Source organism: Leptonychotes weddellii, chromosome 11 (assembly GCF_054177405.1).
Source record: "Leptonychotes weddellii isolate Sample4059 chromosome 11, ASM5417740v2, whole genome shotgun sequence".
In the NCBI taxonomy this organism is placed as follows: Eukaryota; Metazoa; Chordata; class Mammalia; order Carnivora; family Phocidae; genus Leptonychotes; species Leptonychotes weddellii.
The window spans coordinates 94722813-94741443 of record NC_138379.1 but is presented as its reverse complement, the minus strand read 5'-3'; the positions used below and the strand labels follow the sequence as shown (position 1 = coordinate 94741443).

At 48.7% G+C, this 18631-nt stretch overlaps 2 protein-coding genes and 1 long non-coding RNA gene across 15 annotated transcripts in view; 2 read left to right on the top strand and 1 right to left on the bottom strand.

The window, feature by feature from the left end:
- Positions 1-4535, top strand: part of CFAP300 (cilia and flagella associated protein 300) — a 24015-nt gene extending 19480 nt beyond the window's left edge. Inside the window, exons 6-7 of one of the 2 annotated variants that reach the window (XM_081799600.1) lie at positions 2949-3015; positions 3861-4535. In XM_081799600.1, coding sequence (XP_081655726.1) covers positions 2949-3015; positions 3861-3989 — 196 coding nt within the window. In that variant the 3' untranslated portion in view covers positions 3990-4535. The remainder of the gene's footprint in view (positions 1-2948; positions 3016-3860) is intronic. The other variant, XM_081799601.1, reaches the window with a different exon arrangement.
- Positions 1-18631, bottom strand: part of LOC145716353 (uncharacterized) — a 438007-nt gene that overhangs the window by 192536 nt on the left and 226840 nt on the right. The gene's annotated exons all lie outside the window — the stretch shown is intronic.
- Positions 18057-18631, top strand: part of YAP1 (Yes1 associated transcriptional regulator) — a 104979-nt gene continuing 104404 nt past the window's right edge. For all 12 annotated transcript variants that reach the window (XM_081799620.1, XM_081799617.1, XM_081799619.1 and 9 more), the window contains exon 1: positions 18057-18407. In XM_081799620.1, coding sequence (XP_081655746.1) covers positions 18072-18407 — 336 coding nt within the window. In that variant the 5' untranslated portion in view covers positions 18057-18071. The remainder of the gene's footprint in view (positions 18408-18631) is intronic.

Here is an 18631-nt window from a genome sequence, read left to right as displayed (position 1 = left end):
GCCCAACTGACTGAGCCACCCAGGCGCCCTATTTATTTATTTTTTAAAAGATTTTATTTATTTGAGAGAGAGCACATGAGAGGGGGGAGGGTCAGAGGGAGAAGCAGACCCCCCGCCGAGCAGGGAGCCCGATGCGGGACTCGATCCCGGGACTCCAGGATCATGACCTGAGCCGAAGGCAGTCGCCCAACCGACTGAACCACCCAGGCGCCCCATGTTTCCACAGTTTTTAGACAATCATCTGCTATCTTTCTAACTGTACGCGGGGTAGCTGCTCGCATGACCTCACCCGCCCCTGTGGAGAAGCGTCCTCAGCAGGCCCCTCCGGAAAAGCCCGTCCCGTTTGTCTCTGGTGCTGTGTGCACACCGCAGAGCTGGGTGTTCGAGGTCTCTGGCTCACACAGAAGGGTAAAAACATTCTTAAGATGTTTTTTCCCTCATCCGTTATTACGAGTCCTGTAAAATAACACTCTGTAAATGTTCTGGAAAATGCCTTCTTTTCAAGGATTATGGTCTTTCAAATAATATGGTGGTATTTCAGAACCATTTCATTAGAGAGTAGATGACCAGTTGTTTGGTTACATTTCAGAAATGTTGATGCAGAAATAATTGCGTAGTTACTAATGGTGCCTTTGTCTTTTCTGCTTCCAATATCAAACACATGCTCTTGTCAGAGTTTTTGGAGAGGTTTTCCAAACTGCATATCTGCCCCAGATGTGAAATTTTATGATTTTAGCTGAGAGGCTTAGATGATGGCTTCAGACGCTAATCAAGCAGTGGATTCTTATTTCTTAAAATGAGCAGAGTTACCTAGAATGGTCCGTGAAACTTGCTTGGAGTCAATATGGGATCGAGCCTCAGAAATCAGCACAGGGGATTTTAAGAAACTGTTCATGATTTTACTTCTCAACCAGTAGTCTAATCACACTTTTAAAAAGAACTCTACGGAAATTAGGTTCTCACACTTGAAAGCCTCAGTTATCTGGAGTGAGCGGTGAGCACCGCGGTCTGACGCGGGTCTGCTGTTAGTAGTTAGTGTAGCCTAGAGCTCGAGCCAGTTCCCCCGCCCTGTCTTTCCTCTTCTAGTTGGCTAGGAGATACCGGACAGGCGACACTCTACTTGATCTACGAAAAATAAGAAATTATCTGAGAGCTACTTTAAAGTAAGAATAACACAGAATCAGAGGTAATAAAATGGGGTCATATGGCTTATTTCTAGTAGGAACCAACTTCTAATAACTTTCAACGGTAGTTCCTTTTTTGTAAGTAACACGCTTACAGTGCATGTTGGTATCTTTGAGTTATTGTTAAATACTGAATTTTCTTCTGAGTTTATTTGATAAGCACAAACTTTTATAAGGGTTTGTTTGGGGTTTTTTGGTAATTTTTTTTAACTGGGCTTATTTACATACAGTAAAGTGAACAAATCCTAGTGTATCTATAGCGTAGTGAATTTTTATATGTCTGGACCCCTATAACCACCCCCAGATCAGGACTTCAAATCAGTTATGACCGTAGGCAGGTTTGTGTTTTGATCAGGGTGTCATATAAGTGTGTACAGTGTACGTGTTTTATATGTAATGGTTACAGTCATCCCTTGCATAAGCACAGAATTTTAAGTGTAGTCTTCAGTTTTTAAGCAGTACACGTTAAGCATTTGAGAAATAAAATGACCTTGGGGCACCTGGCTGGCTCAGTTGGTTGAGTGTTGAACTCTCAATCTCCACTCCGGTCTTGCTCTCAGGATAGTCAGTTTAAGCCCCATGTGAGGCTCTGCGCTGGGCGTGGAGCCTAATTAAAAGAAAGTGACCTCAATCCATGTCGTAGAGATATACAGAAATTAATTTAGTTACATGATTTCTGGGTTTAAATTTGAGTGGAATGTTTTAAAGATAAAAACTGCCTAAGAACTTTGAACCCTGAAATGACTTAGGTCTGGCCACCAGTAGGAGCACAAGCTCACATACACTCACGCACACTCGCGCTCAGCACGCTCCCCCTTCCTTCCCCTCTTCTCTCCCTCCCCGTTACTCTTCACACGTAGGGAAGGAGAAGCAGTACTTGGGCCTATAAAGTGAAGAAGACGGATGTCTTCCGTTAAGTGTCACCTACACGCATCCCACCTGCGGAGTGCCTTGGAGCTGTGTGTTAGCGAGCGCGGGGAAGGAACCGCACGCCGTGTCACCTGACTCTGCTCCCAGAAATACCACCCGTCGTCTGAGTGTCTTAAATATCTTGCTTAACTTCTCTGGTTCTGTTGTCTGTAAACTTGGTAAAATAGTGCCAGCCAAGCTCCCTGACTGTGTGGTCTTCAGACGGGGTCCAGGATACAAGGGCGCCTGGCAGATTGTAAAGCATCACAAAGATCGTGTGTCTCAGTCTCTCTCTGCGGCTCAACGCCCGCGTCCCAGCGCACCCAACCCGCTACACAGGTCACAGGCAGTCTTCTGTGGGGAGAGTGACTGAGAGAAAACGATTGTCATGTGACAGAATTTAACAATCCATAATTTAATAAACAGTTTTCTTAGGCCTTCTCCCACTCGGTTCTCAGACAGTGCCTGTGTTGCATGGGAGAAAACTGATGTCCAGGAAGGCTGATGTTGCCCGAAGTGCAGCGCTCACTCAGGGGCCGAACTGGCCTGTGAGCTGAGTTGGTTGAAGCCCGTAGTTCACATGCTTGTACCTGCTGTCTACACTCCAGTCTGTCTACACTCCAGCCCGACTCTTACCAGCTACTCTTTTTCCAGTAATTGTCTCATCGGAGCACAAAGCCTCTGACCGCCCAGCTCCATGTTCTGCCGTTCGGCTGGGTGACCAGTCTAGGTGGACATGATCTATTTCTGTTATATATGAACAAGAACACCTGAGTAGTAAAGGGGATCAGTATCTTAAATGTATTATGCCAATGCTTGCTGTATTTAAAATGTGTCCCTTTCCCCCTATTTTAGTGTTCGAAAGAATCCTCAGACCAAGAAAATACAAATTACTTCTTCCGTCTTTAAAGTCACAGCATATGTAAGTGCGGAGGGGGATTCACAACCGATCAGTTTAATCCCTTGTTATTCAGAGGGCTGTTACAACTCAGTGAGCAACCAGTTCAAGGTTATGGCTAGGAGAAAAGACGATGGTATTTAGTTCTTTGCTAAAAGTAAAAGTTGATAAGGTATGGCTTTATTCGGAGAGTCACCCGAACTTCTCCCCCTCCTTTCTGTTGTCCATGTCTAATAATAGTTCTCACGTATTTAAGACCTGAATCTGTGACTCAGATGGAGTAGGACATGGTTCTCTAGTCTGCCAAGCCATAATATATATGGCAAACAAGTAAGAACACCATAAATGGCTTTACATCACAGAATAAGTTGCTTGAATTCTAGGGTCATACAAAGATTATTTGCACATTTGAAGCAATTTCTAAGTATCTTTATTCAATCACTTAACAAATATTACTGAACATCTATTGTGTATCAGCTACTGTGTGGGGCTAAGGCACTTTCTGCTGACAAACAAGAGAAACCTACCTCGTAATAGGTAAGGGCCACATTCTAAAAGAAAGCAAAGATAGAAGAAAATTGCAAAATAACAATTTTTGCAATAGTAGCACTTTAAAAACACTTTTTCAAAAGATAAGCATTCCTTTTGGACTATAAATTCCTTAAGGTCAGGAATTATGTGGGTTTGTACAGTTGACTGTGCTGTCAAAAGATATTTTAAAATATCCGTTAATTACCAATTTACTGTCAAAGATTTGATGTATGTTTCATGACATTTTAACAGAAAATATATAATAGTTAAATATGTTGTTGATGACTTAAATGTCGTCGTAGACTAAATAATCTATAATGTAGCTTTTTCTCTTTCAGGATGGCGCTGGTGTGTGCTACCCTTCGACAGAGAGTCACGAACAGACATTTTCTTACTTCATTGTGGATCCGATCAAGCGTCATGTTCATGTTTTATACCACTCTTACGGTGTGGGGGAAATGTCTTAACAGGTTCTTTCAGGTTATCTATTTTGATACTGTTTTATTTACCAATTTTTAATTTTAATGCCAAGTTATAGGTAAACATTTACTTTGCAAGTCAATTCAAGTAAAATATAGAGAAACTGCTTGGAGCAGAAGGAGACAAGTACCAAGATGCCTTTCTTTAAATGTATCTGGAATAGTAACGTGAGGACCAAATTCCATCCCGAACACAATCTACACCAGAACAGTCTTGGAATTTTTGCAGGAAGTTACAAAGAACTAAAAATCTAGTTCATATTTGTTGCATTAAGATTTAAGTAAGCCCTCGATTTTCCATGTGTTTTATTTTAGAAGCTAATTAATTCTGGGTTGAAATTGTGGCAGAAAACTGAACATCACTCTATTGATCATTAATATGAACTGTTCGCTTTTCAAATTTGAGTTTCATTTCATTACATTTCTTCATTGCATAAAGATTTACGTCTCTAGGGCTGCAAAGTGCATAACAATTCCTTTGCTTCATTTGTTCCACTTAAAATCCTCAATAAAACAGTAATGTTCTGAAAGTAATCGTAAACTCTTTTATCACATAATAAATTAAAACTGCGGTTGTCCGCTAGCTAAGAGAGGAGCCGCACATGCACAGAGAGAGTTGTCCTGATGGTATTAGGTTGGCAGACAGGTAGAGAGCAGGTGCCTTACGTTACATGCTCCTGCGTCCTCATTACGTTCGTAGAATGAATGTGTGACTTAAAATCTTGAGTGGAAAAAATGACTGGGGGTGTCTGCCTGCCTCAGTCCGTGGAGCATGAGACTCTTGATTTCAGGGCTGTGGGCTTGAGCCCCACGTTGCGGGTAGAGAATCCTTAAAAATAAAATCTTGAAAGAAAGAAAGAGAGAGGGAGGGAGGGAGGAAGAAAGAAATGATTGACATGCATCCCAAAGGGGATAAAAAGCAGGCAAGAAATGCTGAGACTTTGAGGAGAGGCAAGTTTGGAATATGTTTCTGTGTTGTAAGAATAGGAATGACAATCTGGGATCTGTCCCCATGGATTTATCTGGAAAGCAGTTGGCAATTGGGGTATAGAGCTCAGGACAGTTTGTCTCACTTCTAATACAGTGCTCGGCACATTAAGTATTTGTTGAATGAATATTTTCCAGATATGTTCCTAATATCTGTAGGTATTTTTTAAACCATATAAGAAACGTAAAATTAGGAACTCAAACATCGCACGAGCCCTGCTGCGTACCGCACAGACCCTGGGGACTCGCTCCTAATCCATCAGCTGGCCAAGCAACAGTTCTTTTGAGTATCAGCTCTGTGCAAGGCCTGTGCTGTTTCTTCGGGAAAACCAGTCTCTCTGAGCCTAGCGGAGAAGGGAGCGTGTAAGAGTGTGTGTGCAGGGCGCAGCCGCTGCCTGAGTCCGGCCTTGGCCTGGCCTCCACCGAGGAGCGAGGGGCGGGTGGGGTGTCAGCACCTGGGGGGGGAGTGGGGGCGGGAAGTGGGAGGTGGCAGGCAGGGTGCTGGGGCCCGGCCCTGGGCTCCAAGTGCAGAGCCCAAGCTGGGGAACGGATCCTGCGTGGTGGCCAGTGCCCCTCCTCTGCTTTAGAGTGGGAGGCACAAAACCCCTTTGAGGAAGATCGCTCCGTTGTTGTGGGATAATCATCTTAATGACCCGTCTGCGATTACGCACATTATCGGTGTTGAGGGTAGAACAGCACAGCAATAAAGGATTGGGGCTGGGCAGCCCGATCGCCTGGGTTCTTAGTTCTGCCCATACTTGCTGTGTGACTGAGCTAGTTATAACCTCTCGTGCCTGACTTGCCTCATCTGTAAAATGGGGAACGTAGGGCTTTCCTTCATAGGTTACTGTGAAAATTACGTACGTTAATCGTCTGGGCTCAGAATGGCGCCGAGCACATGGCTTCAGAGTGTGTGGATTTGGGCTCTTTTCATTCTCTACTGAGGAAATATGAAAAAGTCGGGAGCTAAACTGTCTGCATAATAATGTAAAAAAGCTGTCTTCAGTTCAGAATTGCTTTTTCATAGGTTCTACTATTACTGACTTGACCGGAGTCGGCACAAGAGGTGGGGATCGGTTCCCCTGCTCTGGGCCCCGGAGGATGTAGAGGACGTGCACGTGTGCTCCGAGAACTTCTTTGGCAGCGTTTTGCACATGTAGAATGATTTGCTCCCCTCACCTATTTGCAATTGTTTAATGTCTGTCGTGAAAACAGGCCCCGTGTGTCTGTGGCTCATCCCGAGGCCCCCTGTGCCTGGCACGGTGCCTGGCGCTTGACCTGCGCTCCGTATCTGTCCTCTGGGTGACCGGGAGAAGGTGGCCGTGGAGGTGTGACTGCAGGCGTGGGGAGGGCCGGAGGGGAGGTGGCTGAGGAAGGCCCCAGAGCATCCTCGCGCTCGGCCCCGCATTCGTTCCGCACGCTGTTCTGATCCGGGCGTAGCCACACAGGCTGGGACGAGACCCGCAGCCTGGGTGAGCGGGACAGCAGTGCCCCCCCACCGACCAGCCAGGGGGCAGGGCTTCTCTGCAGGGGGAAACGGGCCGTGGGGACAGGTGACAGCACAGCAGTTTCCTGGGACTTGAGAACATTCTCCAGAAATTCCGAACGTTACTTAAGGAAAGAAGGCTCACAGGGTTATAATTTGGACAATTCAAAGGGGCCTTAGGCTAAAGACCAGAGACCCTGGGACCCTGGGGTCCCGTGAGCAAAGACAATACAGGTGGCAATCACAGGTGGTTTGGGGGACTCGAGTCCACCTGACTAGCTGGAGCTGAGGAGTCCTGTGCAGGACTTGCAGGTACTAACGGGAGGCAGACTGACCTGGTCACTGGGGGCTGTGGGGACAAAACTAAGAAATGGTGATGCACAGCAGTCATTAAAGACTTCTGAGCAGGGGGGGCGCCTGGGTGGCTCAGTCGGTTGGGCGACTGCCTTCGGCTCAGGTCGTGATCCCGGGGTCCCGGGATCGAGTCCCGCGTCGGGCTCCCTGCTCAGCAGGGGGTCTGCTTCTCCCTCTGACCCTCCCCCTCTCATGCTCTCTCTATCTCATTCTCTCTCTCAAATAAATAAATAAAATCTTTAAAAAAAAAAAAAGACTTCTGAGCAGGGCAATAGCATCATGGAAGCCGTATTCTGGAACGATTAGTCTGGCAGTGAGGAAGTGGAGTGAAAAAAGTCCAAAGATCAAATAGAAGATTATCACAGTCGTCAAAGCACGGAGTTGACCCATCTGAGTTACCAGCAAGGGGAACCGTTCTGAAGTACATGACAATGGAATGCTCCCCAGAAAAAAATCAGACATGGCCCCAAAAACGTTAGCAACGGGGTGAATTGTGATGTGCTGAGTCTTTGAGGCACCAAGAACCGGGAAGTGGGAGCTGTGGTAGGAAGCTGTGGTCGTGGAGGGGAAATCCCTCGTCCCAGCCCCATGCTCAACCCACTTTGGTCACTGCAGCTTCGAAGTCCCTGCTCCGACAGGGGCCTGCAGGTGTCTCAGTCAGCCCGTGAACCAGCCGTGAACCAGCCGGGACCCTTCCTTCTCCAGCAAGCATCTGCGGATCGCCTGCCGCGCGCGGGGCACTCCTAGGCGTTTGCAGGTGCAGCAGGGAACGCTTCAGACAAAGTTTCTACTTTGGAGTTTCCGTTCCAGGGCCCACAACAGCGTCAGGTGCAGTAGACACACTTGAAACCATGACTCGCACGTTGCCACGTTTCTCAGTCTGGTGCATGTGAAATGGTATTTATGATTTTAGTTGTTCACTCTTCCTATGAGGGAGAGCGTTATTCTGTGTATTCCCTTGGCCATGTGTGTGGATGATGCTGGGCAACCCCAGTGCTCTGCTCTCCACTTCTTTCATTTGAGAGAGAACGGACGCAGACAAAAGAACAGAGCAAAGAATAGAAGGGAAGTGTGTGGTCTTACAGTAAAAGCCACATTTAGCAGCGTCCGCCCCACGGCCCAGCCGCTGCCGACCCGACACCCGCCGCATCCTGACCTGCCCGCGTGTAAAGGTCACGGCGACAGACAGGCCAAACTGGGTTTGTTTGTTGCGGGTTTTGGGGGTTTTTTTAAGAGAAAAAATAAGTTCCTGGGCTTTAGCAAACACTAGGAATCTGCAAATTATTTTTCTTGCCTTTTTCATGACTAGAAAGGTGTGTGAGAGAAATAGTAAAGTGAAAACCAGCTATGACAATATAAATTAACTTCAACCAAATTCTTGATCAACTGTCACCCTGTATTCCTGTAACATATTATAGAATAAAACAGTTACTCTGCTTAAAAGTACTTCATATGTAAAAGGCTGACGAGGGAACCTAGAGAGGTCAGGGCCAAGGTCGATCCATAACGAAAGGGAACTGAGGGCGTCTGGCCGGCTCAGTCCGTGGCGCCTGCGACTCTTGATCCCAGCATTGAGAGTTCGAGCCCCAGGTTGGGTGCAGAGATGACTTAAAATCTTAAAAATAATAATAAAGGACAGTCCTGCAACAACACAAGGGAACTAGAGGGTATTGTGTTGAGTGATGTAAGTCAGAGAAACTAGTAGCATACGATACCACATGTGGAATCTAACAAAACAAAAACACCAGGAACAGGTTCGTAAATGCAGAGAACACACTGGTGGCTGCCAGAGGGGAGGGGGGCAGGGAGATGGTTGGAACAGGTGACAGGACCGAGAGGTCCGAACTTCGAGTCGTGGGGATGAGCCATACAGCATGGGGAGTATGGTCGCTAGAACCCTAATTACGTAGCATGGTGACAGATGGGGACTCCACTCATCGCGGTGAGCACTGAGTAACGCGTGGGATTGTCGTGAGCCCGAAACTAACCTAACGTTGCGAGGCAATATACTTCAATAATGAACACATTTTTTAACGTGCTTGCACACGAAAAGAAAGAACAAACTATTGAACACAGAATAGTAAAATCAAGGCAATATGTTTCTTCAGGACTTTTTTTATTGCGACAGAAAAGAGAAATGCTATTTGATCTCTTAATTGTCAGTCTCTTTATAATGTGTTGGTTACTAACAGAGTATTGGGATGGGAATGACTACAAAGGCTTAGAGAAGAGGAATGGTAGTATCTACAGCCCAGAAATATAAATGATATGTCGAAATAGTTCTCTTCATATCCACATACCTAAATGCCTCATGATGCTTTAAATTTACAAGTAAATCTTAAAAATAAATATCTCTAAGTAAAAAAAAAAAACCCAAGAGAGAATGACAGCCATAGATTGGCTCAGAGGAGGAACAATTTTGAGGCAGAGAGAAGGCCATGATGTCGAGGAGGGATTACAGACTTCTTGAACAGAGCGGCAGAGATGCTTAGAGAAGTAGACCATCCAACTAACGTCCACTGGGTGCCGGGCATATAGTCCTGATCCCGGGGGCGCTGCGAACAAAACACAAAATCACTGATTCTAAAAAAAACACAGTCTACTGACAAAAATATACAATACCTAAAGTAATTCTAAATTATGATTTTTCTAGGAAATAAATCGCAAGTGATTAGTCTGTCGGGGCACCTGGCTGGCTCAGTGGGTGGGGCACGGGACTCATCTTGGGATCGCGTGTTTGAGCCCCATGTTGGGCCTAGAGCTCACTTAAAAATAAGAAAAAAAAATTTTTTTAAAAGAGTGGTTAGTCTGAGAAGACTCCTCTGAGGAGGAAACATCTGAACTGAGACATCAGCATATGAACGTTGTCTGGAAGACAGCATGTGCGCAGGGCCTGAGACGGAGGTGAGGGTAGCGTTCCCGGAGCGGACAGCCATCTCTGGGAATGGCACAGAGCAGGCAAGAAGGAATGGCCTGAGTTGAACTGGGGAAATAGATCACGCACATCTTCGAAGCCAAGGAAATGAGTTTGGAATTTCATGGTAGGGCGACGGGAGCCACTCCAAGGTTTTAAGCAAGGGAGTGGTGTGCATTTTTAAAAGATAGAGCTCTGTGGCTATTGTTCGGTAGATGGATGATGAGAAGACAACAAAACTGTCAGCATCTGCTGAGACGAAGGCGATTTGGGTGCGGATGGCTTCGAGGAAGATGGCGCATGATGGGCCCAACGGTGGCCTCCCCCAAACTCATATGTTGAAGTACCTCAAAATGTGACTGTGTCAGGAGATGAGGCCTTCAGAGAGGTCATTGGGTAACATGAGGTCTTACTGGTGGGCCTTCATCCAGTGTGCCTGGTGTCCCGGTAAGAGCATAGGACACACAGACCCTGAGGGACCGCCATGCGAGGACAGCGGAAGACTGCCATCTCCAAGCTGAGGGAAACCTCAGAAGGAGCCAGCCTTGCTGACACCTTGCAGTTGGATTTCTGGCCTCCAGGACTGTGGGAAAATTAATCTCCATTATCACACTCTGTGATACTTTGTCATGGGAAGCCTCGCCGAGTAATATGCGGAGGGAAGGGAATGTATTCCAGGTGTATTTTTGGACCCAGAAACAATGTTACTTGATGGATCGAATTGGAGGTGGGGAGTGGAGATAGAGAAGCCAAGGATGACCCTCAGGTTCCTGGTTTTAGAACTTTTAGAACAAATCTCCTTAAAATGTTTGAGAAAAAACAATCTTATGAACTAAAAGGACAATAGTTGACTGAAGGTCCTGAAATACGGAAGGAAAGATGGGAATTAAATGAAATGGGATGGGGGCGCCTGGGTGGCTCAGTCGGTTAAGTGACTGCCTTCAGCTCAGGTCGTGATCCTGGGGTCCCAGGGTTGAGTCCCACATCGGGTTCCCTGCTCGGCGGGGAGTCTGCTTCTCCCTCTGACTCTCCCCCCTCCCATGCTCTCTCTCTCTCTCTCATTCTTTCTCTCTCACATAAATAAAGTCTTTTTAAAAAAAATAAAATAAATGAAATGGGATGGGGTGCCTGGCTGGCTCAGTCCATAGAGCTGGCAACTCTTGATCTTGGGTTGTGAGTTCAAGCCCCACATTGGGAGTAGAGATTCCTTAAAAAAAAAAAAAGAAGAAAGAAAGAAAGAGAAAAAGAAAAAGAAAGAAAAAGAGAAAAAGAAAGAAGAAAGAAGAAAAAAAGAAAAAGAAACAAACAGGCTAATGTGTGTGCAAGTAAAAGCGTCATGCAACTATAAGTCGTTGACATTATCATAGTTGGTGGTGGTGTGTGATAACGCTACAGTTTCGAGTGGGAGAGCACGAGTGAAATGGCACTTGAGGGGAAAGGGTGTAGAATCCAAAAGATGGATGGGAGCAAGAAAGGCCGGATGGGGCCTGGGAGACTAGCAGGAATAGAGGTGTGAGCGGACCAGGATCTGATGTCTCTGGGAAGGTCAAAGGGACTGCAGACATTTCTGCAGACGCATGCATTTACATACACGTATACATTCGACAGCTGGGAGCCAGAAAGGAGAGGTAACTAAAACACCTGCCATTTTCTATATGGCAGCAATCTCACCTGAAGTAATATTCTTTAAGACCTTCTTGGGGTCAAGATCCATGCCTTGCACAATGCTTTGTACAAAAACGTAATAAATGTTGCAGAGAAGATAAGTAATCTATCATATTTTCCCTTTTTTGGAAGAGAGTACTTTGGCAGGATATGTCTGGACCAGGAACCGCAAAGTCTGGCTCTACCACTCAAGAGCTGTATGGCTCTGGGCCATTTAACCCAGTGCTGCCCAACAGAACTTCCTGTGATAAGGGGAATGTTCTAGACGTGTGCCGTTTTGCCCCAAAGCTACTAGCTCCCTGAGCAGTGACTGTGCCCTGGAAACATGGCTACTGTGCTTGCGGAACTGGGTTTCCATTTACGATGTGGCTGCAGCCGCCAGATGGGACGTCAAGACATCAAGTTCCGGTGTGCAAAAGGGGACCCGAGCTCAGCGACCTCCTTGGCTCTTCGAAATGCTGTTATTCCAGCTCAACACGACAAATTCACGCGCACATTTTAAGAGTTCAGATTTTGACTTCCGAAAACAAGATACCACTTGCAAAGAGTGTTAAATTTTACACTTCACCTAGAAAATATGTAAATATTTAAATATGTAAATGATATAAAATAAGCCCGTGAATACTGATCTTCACAAATGTTACTCGCGTATGGATGACGTTTTGGACGGTGTAGCATGTTCATCGTGTTTATCGTACTGTGACGTCACCTGGAGAACAACACGGGGCACTTGGAGGGGACACCGAAGCCTGTTTGACGGGTACAGAGCTGATGAAAGAGACAAGAAGCCCAGTAAAGGAGGAGGAACTGGGATTATGTAGAAAAAAAGACAGAGGGCAGACTTACAAATGGTATTCAAGTGTACAGTTATTAGAGATGGTGTCCAGATGTTCTCCAATATCTCCAATAAAGGTATTGAGGCACTTTCAGAGAGTTTCGCATATTAAATTCTCAAAAGGAATTTAGTCTTTAGTGGGTTTTTAAAAACATTTCTTGTGCTACATATCATGTTGAAGAGAGGTGTATGTTGAAACAATAGCCACAGAATGTTAAAACCATGAACAAATTGGAATCACGACTTAACGGATCTTTTAATATAGAATTGATTGTCAGCTTCCAGGTAAGATTCAAGACATTACTTTTTGAGATCCTTTACAACATGATTTTTTCAATTATCAAATGCATATTCTATGCTAGACTTTGCTACTTATAGAATAAATAATAAGATTAAGGGGATAGTTATCTCTAAGACAGTGAAGATATTTACCTTGCATGTTTACAAAGCATGATACTACTTATAGAACAAAAACAGAATGTGGAGTATAATATAAAGTAGTGGTTCTCAAACGTTAGTATGAATCAGAACCACCTAGAGGGGCTTGTTAAAACCGCTTGCTGTGTCCCCCTCCAGCATCTCAGTAGGTCTGGGTTATGGCCTGAGAACTTACATGTCTTAACAAATTTTCAGTGATGCTGATGGGGACCACATCTTGAGAACCACTGACAGAGAACATAACATACTTCGTATTTTTAGAAGTCACCTTTCCATTTTTAGGATAGTTTAGTAAACTATAGTAAATGATGAGCTCCAGTAGCCTTGCCTTTCAAGCCGGGGTGTGGAAAGTGCGCACCCTGTGCCACGCACAGCCCTGGAAAGCTCTCCGGGGCCTCCAGGACACGCCCCACGTGGATCTGCCCTGAGCCTGGAGGGCTTCGGGCTCCAAAATTCTTCACATCTAACTCTCAGCACTAACTTTAATTTCTCCCATATGGATAACTTCAGCTAGATATTAGAATAAAAGAAATCCGATTTAAATGATTTTTTTAAGTAGGCTCCATGCGCCCCGTGTGGGGCTCGAACTCACGACTCTGAGATCAGGAGTCTCCTGCTACGGGCCCTCAGGTGGCCGGGCGCCCCTAATCTCGGGATTCTTAATGCTCATGATGCCGTCATAAAAACGCACTCAGTCCTGTTATTTTGTGTGCTCTTCATTATCATCCTGCAAAATAGGCGTTATTATACTGATTACTGCCCAGGCCCAGCGCGTCCTTGGCCTGCGAGTACACGCGCAAACCTGCACCTGCCGGGCGGCACACACCGTGAGCTCCAGCAGCAGGATCCGGAAACGGAAGGAGCCCAAGCTGTGAGGCACAGGGTCGTTTCTCCTAAACAACTCCTTTTTTGCAATGAGAGAATTTGTGTCTTCATACTTTCAATCTGACTTCCCAGCGATCAACCCAACTTTGTCCTTACATTTTTTTAAAGATTTTATTTATTTATTTGAGAGAGAGAGCAGGAGTGGAGGCAGAGGGGGAGGGACATGCAGACTCCCGCTGAGTGCAGACCCCGCGATGTGGGGACTCCCTCCCAGGACCCCTGAGATTATGTATGAGCTGAGCCCAAGTCAGATGCCTCACTGACCAAGGCACCCAGGTGCTCCTGTCCTTAACATCGAGCATATCGCCCTAACCACCACTTACTGGTCAGTAGAAATAAATGAAATTTTCCTGAAATGACAGGGTTCCTACACCACTTCATCGTCCTGCGAGCATAAATTTGTCAATAACCCTTTGAACTGCCTGAAATTAAGTATAATCTTCCTGGCGGAGAGTTTGAGCTCTGGAATCAGGAATGTAGATTCAGAGGTAGCCCTACCTACCAGCACTGCAGCTCTGGGCAAGTTATTTGACTTCTCTCTGCCTGTTTCTTCATCTAGGAGAGGTTTTTAATTTTAATTTTTAACTTTAAAGGGGTGTTATTGGGGCGCCTGGGTGGCTCAGGCGGCGAAGCGTCTGCCTTCAGCTCAGGTCATGATCCCAGGATCCTGGGATCAAGCCCCATGCCAGGCTCCCTGCTCAGGGGGAGTCTGTGTCTCCCTCTCCCTCTGCTCCCCCTGCTTGTGCTCTCTTTTGCTCTCTCTCAAATAAATTTAAAAAAAAAAATACTGTGAAGCTTAAAGTGGCAATGGAAGTTAAGTTGCCACATGATCACAGAATTAAAAAAAAAAAAAGAGAAGCTGACTGCAGATACAAGGAAACACGATTAGAGACCATAAACATGGGGTGGCACCAATCCATTCCCCGGTGAGATTCCCTCCAGGTGTCCCTGAGAACCTGGGCATAGCCAGGCTCTCTCGAGGCTGCACTGTGCGAGGGCTGGACACTTCCTCTTTTTAAGCCCCTCGTATATTCAAACATGCTGGAATGCCAAGAGACAGTGACAAACACAGGGTATGTTTCAAATGTTCACATTTAGCAAATTAATACTTTTAATATGCAGTGATTTCAATCCAATAAAACTGTATCCACAGGTATACCAGATGATTACGGATTTCATCTGAAATAGGACAAAGTTTAGAGTTGTACAAAGAGTGCCTTCTCGTAATCGTGTAGATACACCTCTGGGATGATGGCATAACGTCACTTGCACACAAGGTCAAAGCTTTGATTGAAGCTTTTAATGAGTGTGGGGCTTGGCCTCCCGTAAGCCTTGGTATTGGAATGGTAAAGACAGATGACCGGATTCTGGTTTAACAGATCCAGTTCGCAGAAATACACAGGGTATGGAATGGAGGGCAGAGATGATTATGACAGGTTGAAAAAATTATTTTTTTTTTAAATTTTATTTATTTATTTGAGAGAGAGCACGCACACGCACGTGAGCAGGGGGAGGGGCAGAAGGAGAGGGAGAGCGAGAATCTCAAGCACACTCCCCGCTGAGCTCAGAGCCCAACAGGAGCTCCAACCCAGGACCCTGAGATCATGACCTGAGCTGAATCAAGAGTCAGCTGCTTAACTGACTGAGCCACCCAGGCGCCCTGAGTTATGATTTCTCAGCTGAATTGGGAAAGAAGTGGAAACAAAAGGGAGTGATAGGTTGGTAGGAAAGAGATTAATGCCCAGTGAGGTGTGAGTAAGGAAACCAGGGACCCAACGGCTAGTAAGGGAGTGGTTCCACAAAGACTGATCTCACAGCTGAGGCATTTCTGGGGGGACAGAGTGTAGACGTAGGAGCTGGAGCCTCCCCTCTACTGGAGAGGACACGGCCTTGTAAGACGAGCGCTTTGAGACGGTGATCCGCATGGACGCTGAAAATCAGGGCCTTTTTATAAAGAGGACTCCCTGTCTCCAGGTGCCTTAAGCTGGTAATTGCTCCAAAAGTAGGGCTGGGGAGAAGGAGAGGGGACAAGGGGTTGAATACATGTTATCTTTATCCCTTACTAACCTGTGACCGAAATTTTATAGATAACAAGTAGTAAATTACAAAATCTTGGCACGGTGCTGTAGAAGTCCTTATAGGACATAAAATCACTCCAAACAGCCTTTCAATCCACTTATCAAAGTAATTTTGTTCTCCATGTAACAGCAGGTGTAACAATATTGAACAAAGCAGTGTCTGCGGTACCCTAAGCCCTTGAATTGCTGCGTTCCCAGCAGTAAGTGCTCTAGCCAAGGAACAGCTCCCTTCGAGTCCTAGGTTTTCTAGCACTTTGCTTCTCAAAAAGTTTTTTTTTTTTTTTCCAGTTGAAGTTTTTAATGCACAACTTCTGCCCACAGGCTTCATCTCTGTGCCTGGCTATTGGAAGTGAGAAGAAGGGACTGCCAATAGGGCCCCCCAGGGGGGTTTCTGCAGAGAGACCATGTCACAACGTGCAGTCTGTGAACACGGGACAATGATGGTCATTGACGTCCATGCAGAACTCACCACATGCCCCAAATGGGGCTAAGTGCGTACTTTTTGTCCACGGACTCATTTCAGGCCCCAACACACGAAGCAGGTATCATTACCCCGACCCCAATATTAAAGAAATTAAAGAACAGGAAATCAGTCACATGTCCGACGTGTCACAACTACTACAAATTCGTGCTTAAACGGCCTTGACATTTGGGGCTGGGGCTGCGGAGAAGTCCGAGAGGCAGTCAGGGGCTCACCGACTGCAGAGCCTTTGGGAGGAAAGCAGGGTCCAGGGCAGCTGGCTAGAATCTTGCCTTACAACCTCCAGATTTCTGGAGCCTCTCCTTCAGGCCCTGCCCTGCACACAGAGGGATCCAGATCCCCACTCAGAATTCTCCTGGGCATGTCCTGGCTGGAAGAAGAGATTATCTTTCTGTTCAGGAGACCTTTTCTTGCTCAATCCTATTTAGACATCTGCTTCACTAGCATTACAGACAAAATCACTAAAAAGCTAGATTTCTTGAGCATGGGCTAACATGGAACCTTCAAAGTCGGAGTGCTGCGCACAACCCTTGAATATACTAAACTCGCTCAATTGCTTAAGTGAACCGAGTTGTACAGTATGTGAATTACATGTCAATAAAGCTGCTTTAAAAAAAAAATCAGAAGCTATGCATTTGTATGAATTTAAAAGCAGATTTGCGGGGCGCCTGGGTGGCCCGGTCGTTAAGCGTCTGCCTTCGGCTCGGGTCATGATCCCAGGGTCCTGGGATCGAGCCCCGCATCGGGCTCCCCGCTCCCCAGGGAGCCTGCTTCTCCCTCTCCCACTCCCCCTGCTTGGGTTCCCTCTCTCGCTGTGTCTCTCTCTGTCAAATAAATAAAAATCTTAAAACACACACACACACAAAAACTGTGGTCCTGGGGCGCCTGGGTGGCTCGGTCGTTAAGCGTCTGCCTTCGGCTCGGGTCATGGTCCCAGGGTCCTGGGATCGAGCCCCGCGTCGGGCTCCCTGCTCCGCGGGAAGCCCGCTTCTCCCTCTCCCGCTCCCCCTGCTTGTTTGTGTTCCCTCTCTCACAAATAAAATCTTGAGGAATACAAGATTATAAAGGCAAACTTCCATGGCTGCGTCGTGATTCCAGGGGCCTCCCTGCAGGTGGGACAGGGCCCCACCGCGCAGCGGGCGCTGCGAGCCCCCGTGCCTGGCACCGGGTCGGGGGCGCGGAGGGCGCAGGATGACGGGCAGGTACGCGGACGAATGCGGGCGACCAAGCTCGGCAGTGACCCCTTCCTGCTGTTGCGGGGGTCGCCACTCTGCTGCAGAAGCCCGAGCGCGCAAGTTTTCACTTCCGAACAGCGCCGGCCTTCTGCTTTCAGCCCCGCGCGGCGGGCCGGGGCTCGGGCAGCGGGGCCCCGCCGCCCCGCCGCCCGCACCTGGGCGCCGCCCGGCCGCCCCGCCTCCGCGGGGGCCGCGCGCGGGCGGGCGGGCGGCCGGGTCACGTGCGGCGGCGGCGGGCCGGGCGGGGCGGCGGCGAGTGCGCAGGAATGCGGCGGCCCGCGGGGGAGCGTCTGTGCGCGCCGGCCGCGGAGCCGGGGCGGGCGGGCGCGCAGAGGAAGGAAGGGCCGCGAGGAGGCGGGGCCGGCGGCCGCTCGGGCGGGCGGTTCTCTCAACTTTAGTTTTGGCGTCGGCGGCGAGTTTCTGTCTCAGTCGGGCGCAGCCGCCGCCGGGGAAAAGAAAGGGAGGAAGGAAGGAACCCCCGGAGGAAGCCGGGCAGCGGGGGAGGGGAGCGGCCGCCCGCGGCCCCGCGTCCGTCGGGGGAGCGCAGCGCCCGAGCGCTCGCCGCCCCTCCCGAGGCGCAGCGGCCGGGGACACCGCCGGGGGCCGCGGGGCGCGGGCGGGCCTGCGGCGCAGCCTCCCCCCGGCCCCGGCCCCGCGGGCGCCCGCAGCTCGGGCCCGGGCGGAGCCGTCGTAGCCCGCGTCGTCGCGGAGCATGGACCCCGGGCCGCCGCCGCCGCCGCCGCCGCAGCCCCCGCCCGCCGCCGCGCAGGGCCAGGGGCCGCCGGCCGCGCAGCCCCCCTCGGGCCAGGGCCCTTCGTCGGCGCCCGGGCCGCCCGCGCCCCCGGGGCCGCAGGCGGCGCCGCAGGCCCCCCCGGCCGGCCACCAGATCGTGCACGTCCGGGGGGACTCGGAGACCGACCTGGAGGCGCTCTTCAACGCCGTCATGAACCCCAAGACGGCCAACGTGCCCCAGACCGTGCCCATGCGGCTGCGGAAGCTGCCCGACTCCTTCTTCAAGCCGCCGGAGCCCAAGTCCCACTCCCGCCAGGTAGCCGCCCCGCCGGCCGTCGGACGGGCCCGGGCCGCGGGGGCTCGCGGGGGGGGCGGGGGCCGCGGGCGGGGGCGGGCCGGGAGGCGCCTCCCGGAGTCCCGGGCCGAGATTTGTTTTCCCTCAGAGTTGGTCGGCGCGGCCGCGGCCCCGGGGGGCGTGCTTTCCCCTTCTTCCTTTCTTCCTTTCTTTCTTCCTGGGGCTCCCGGGAGGTTGGCGGGAGG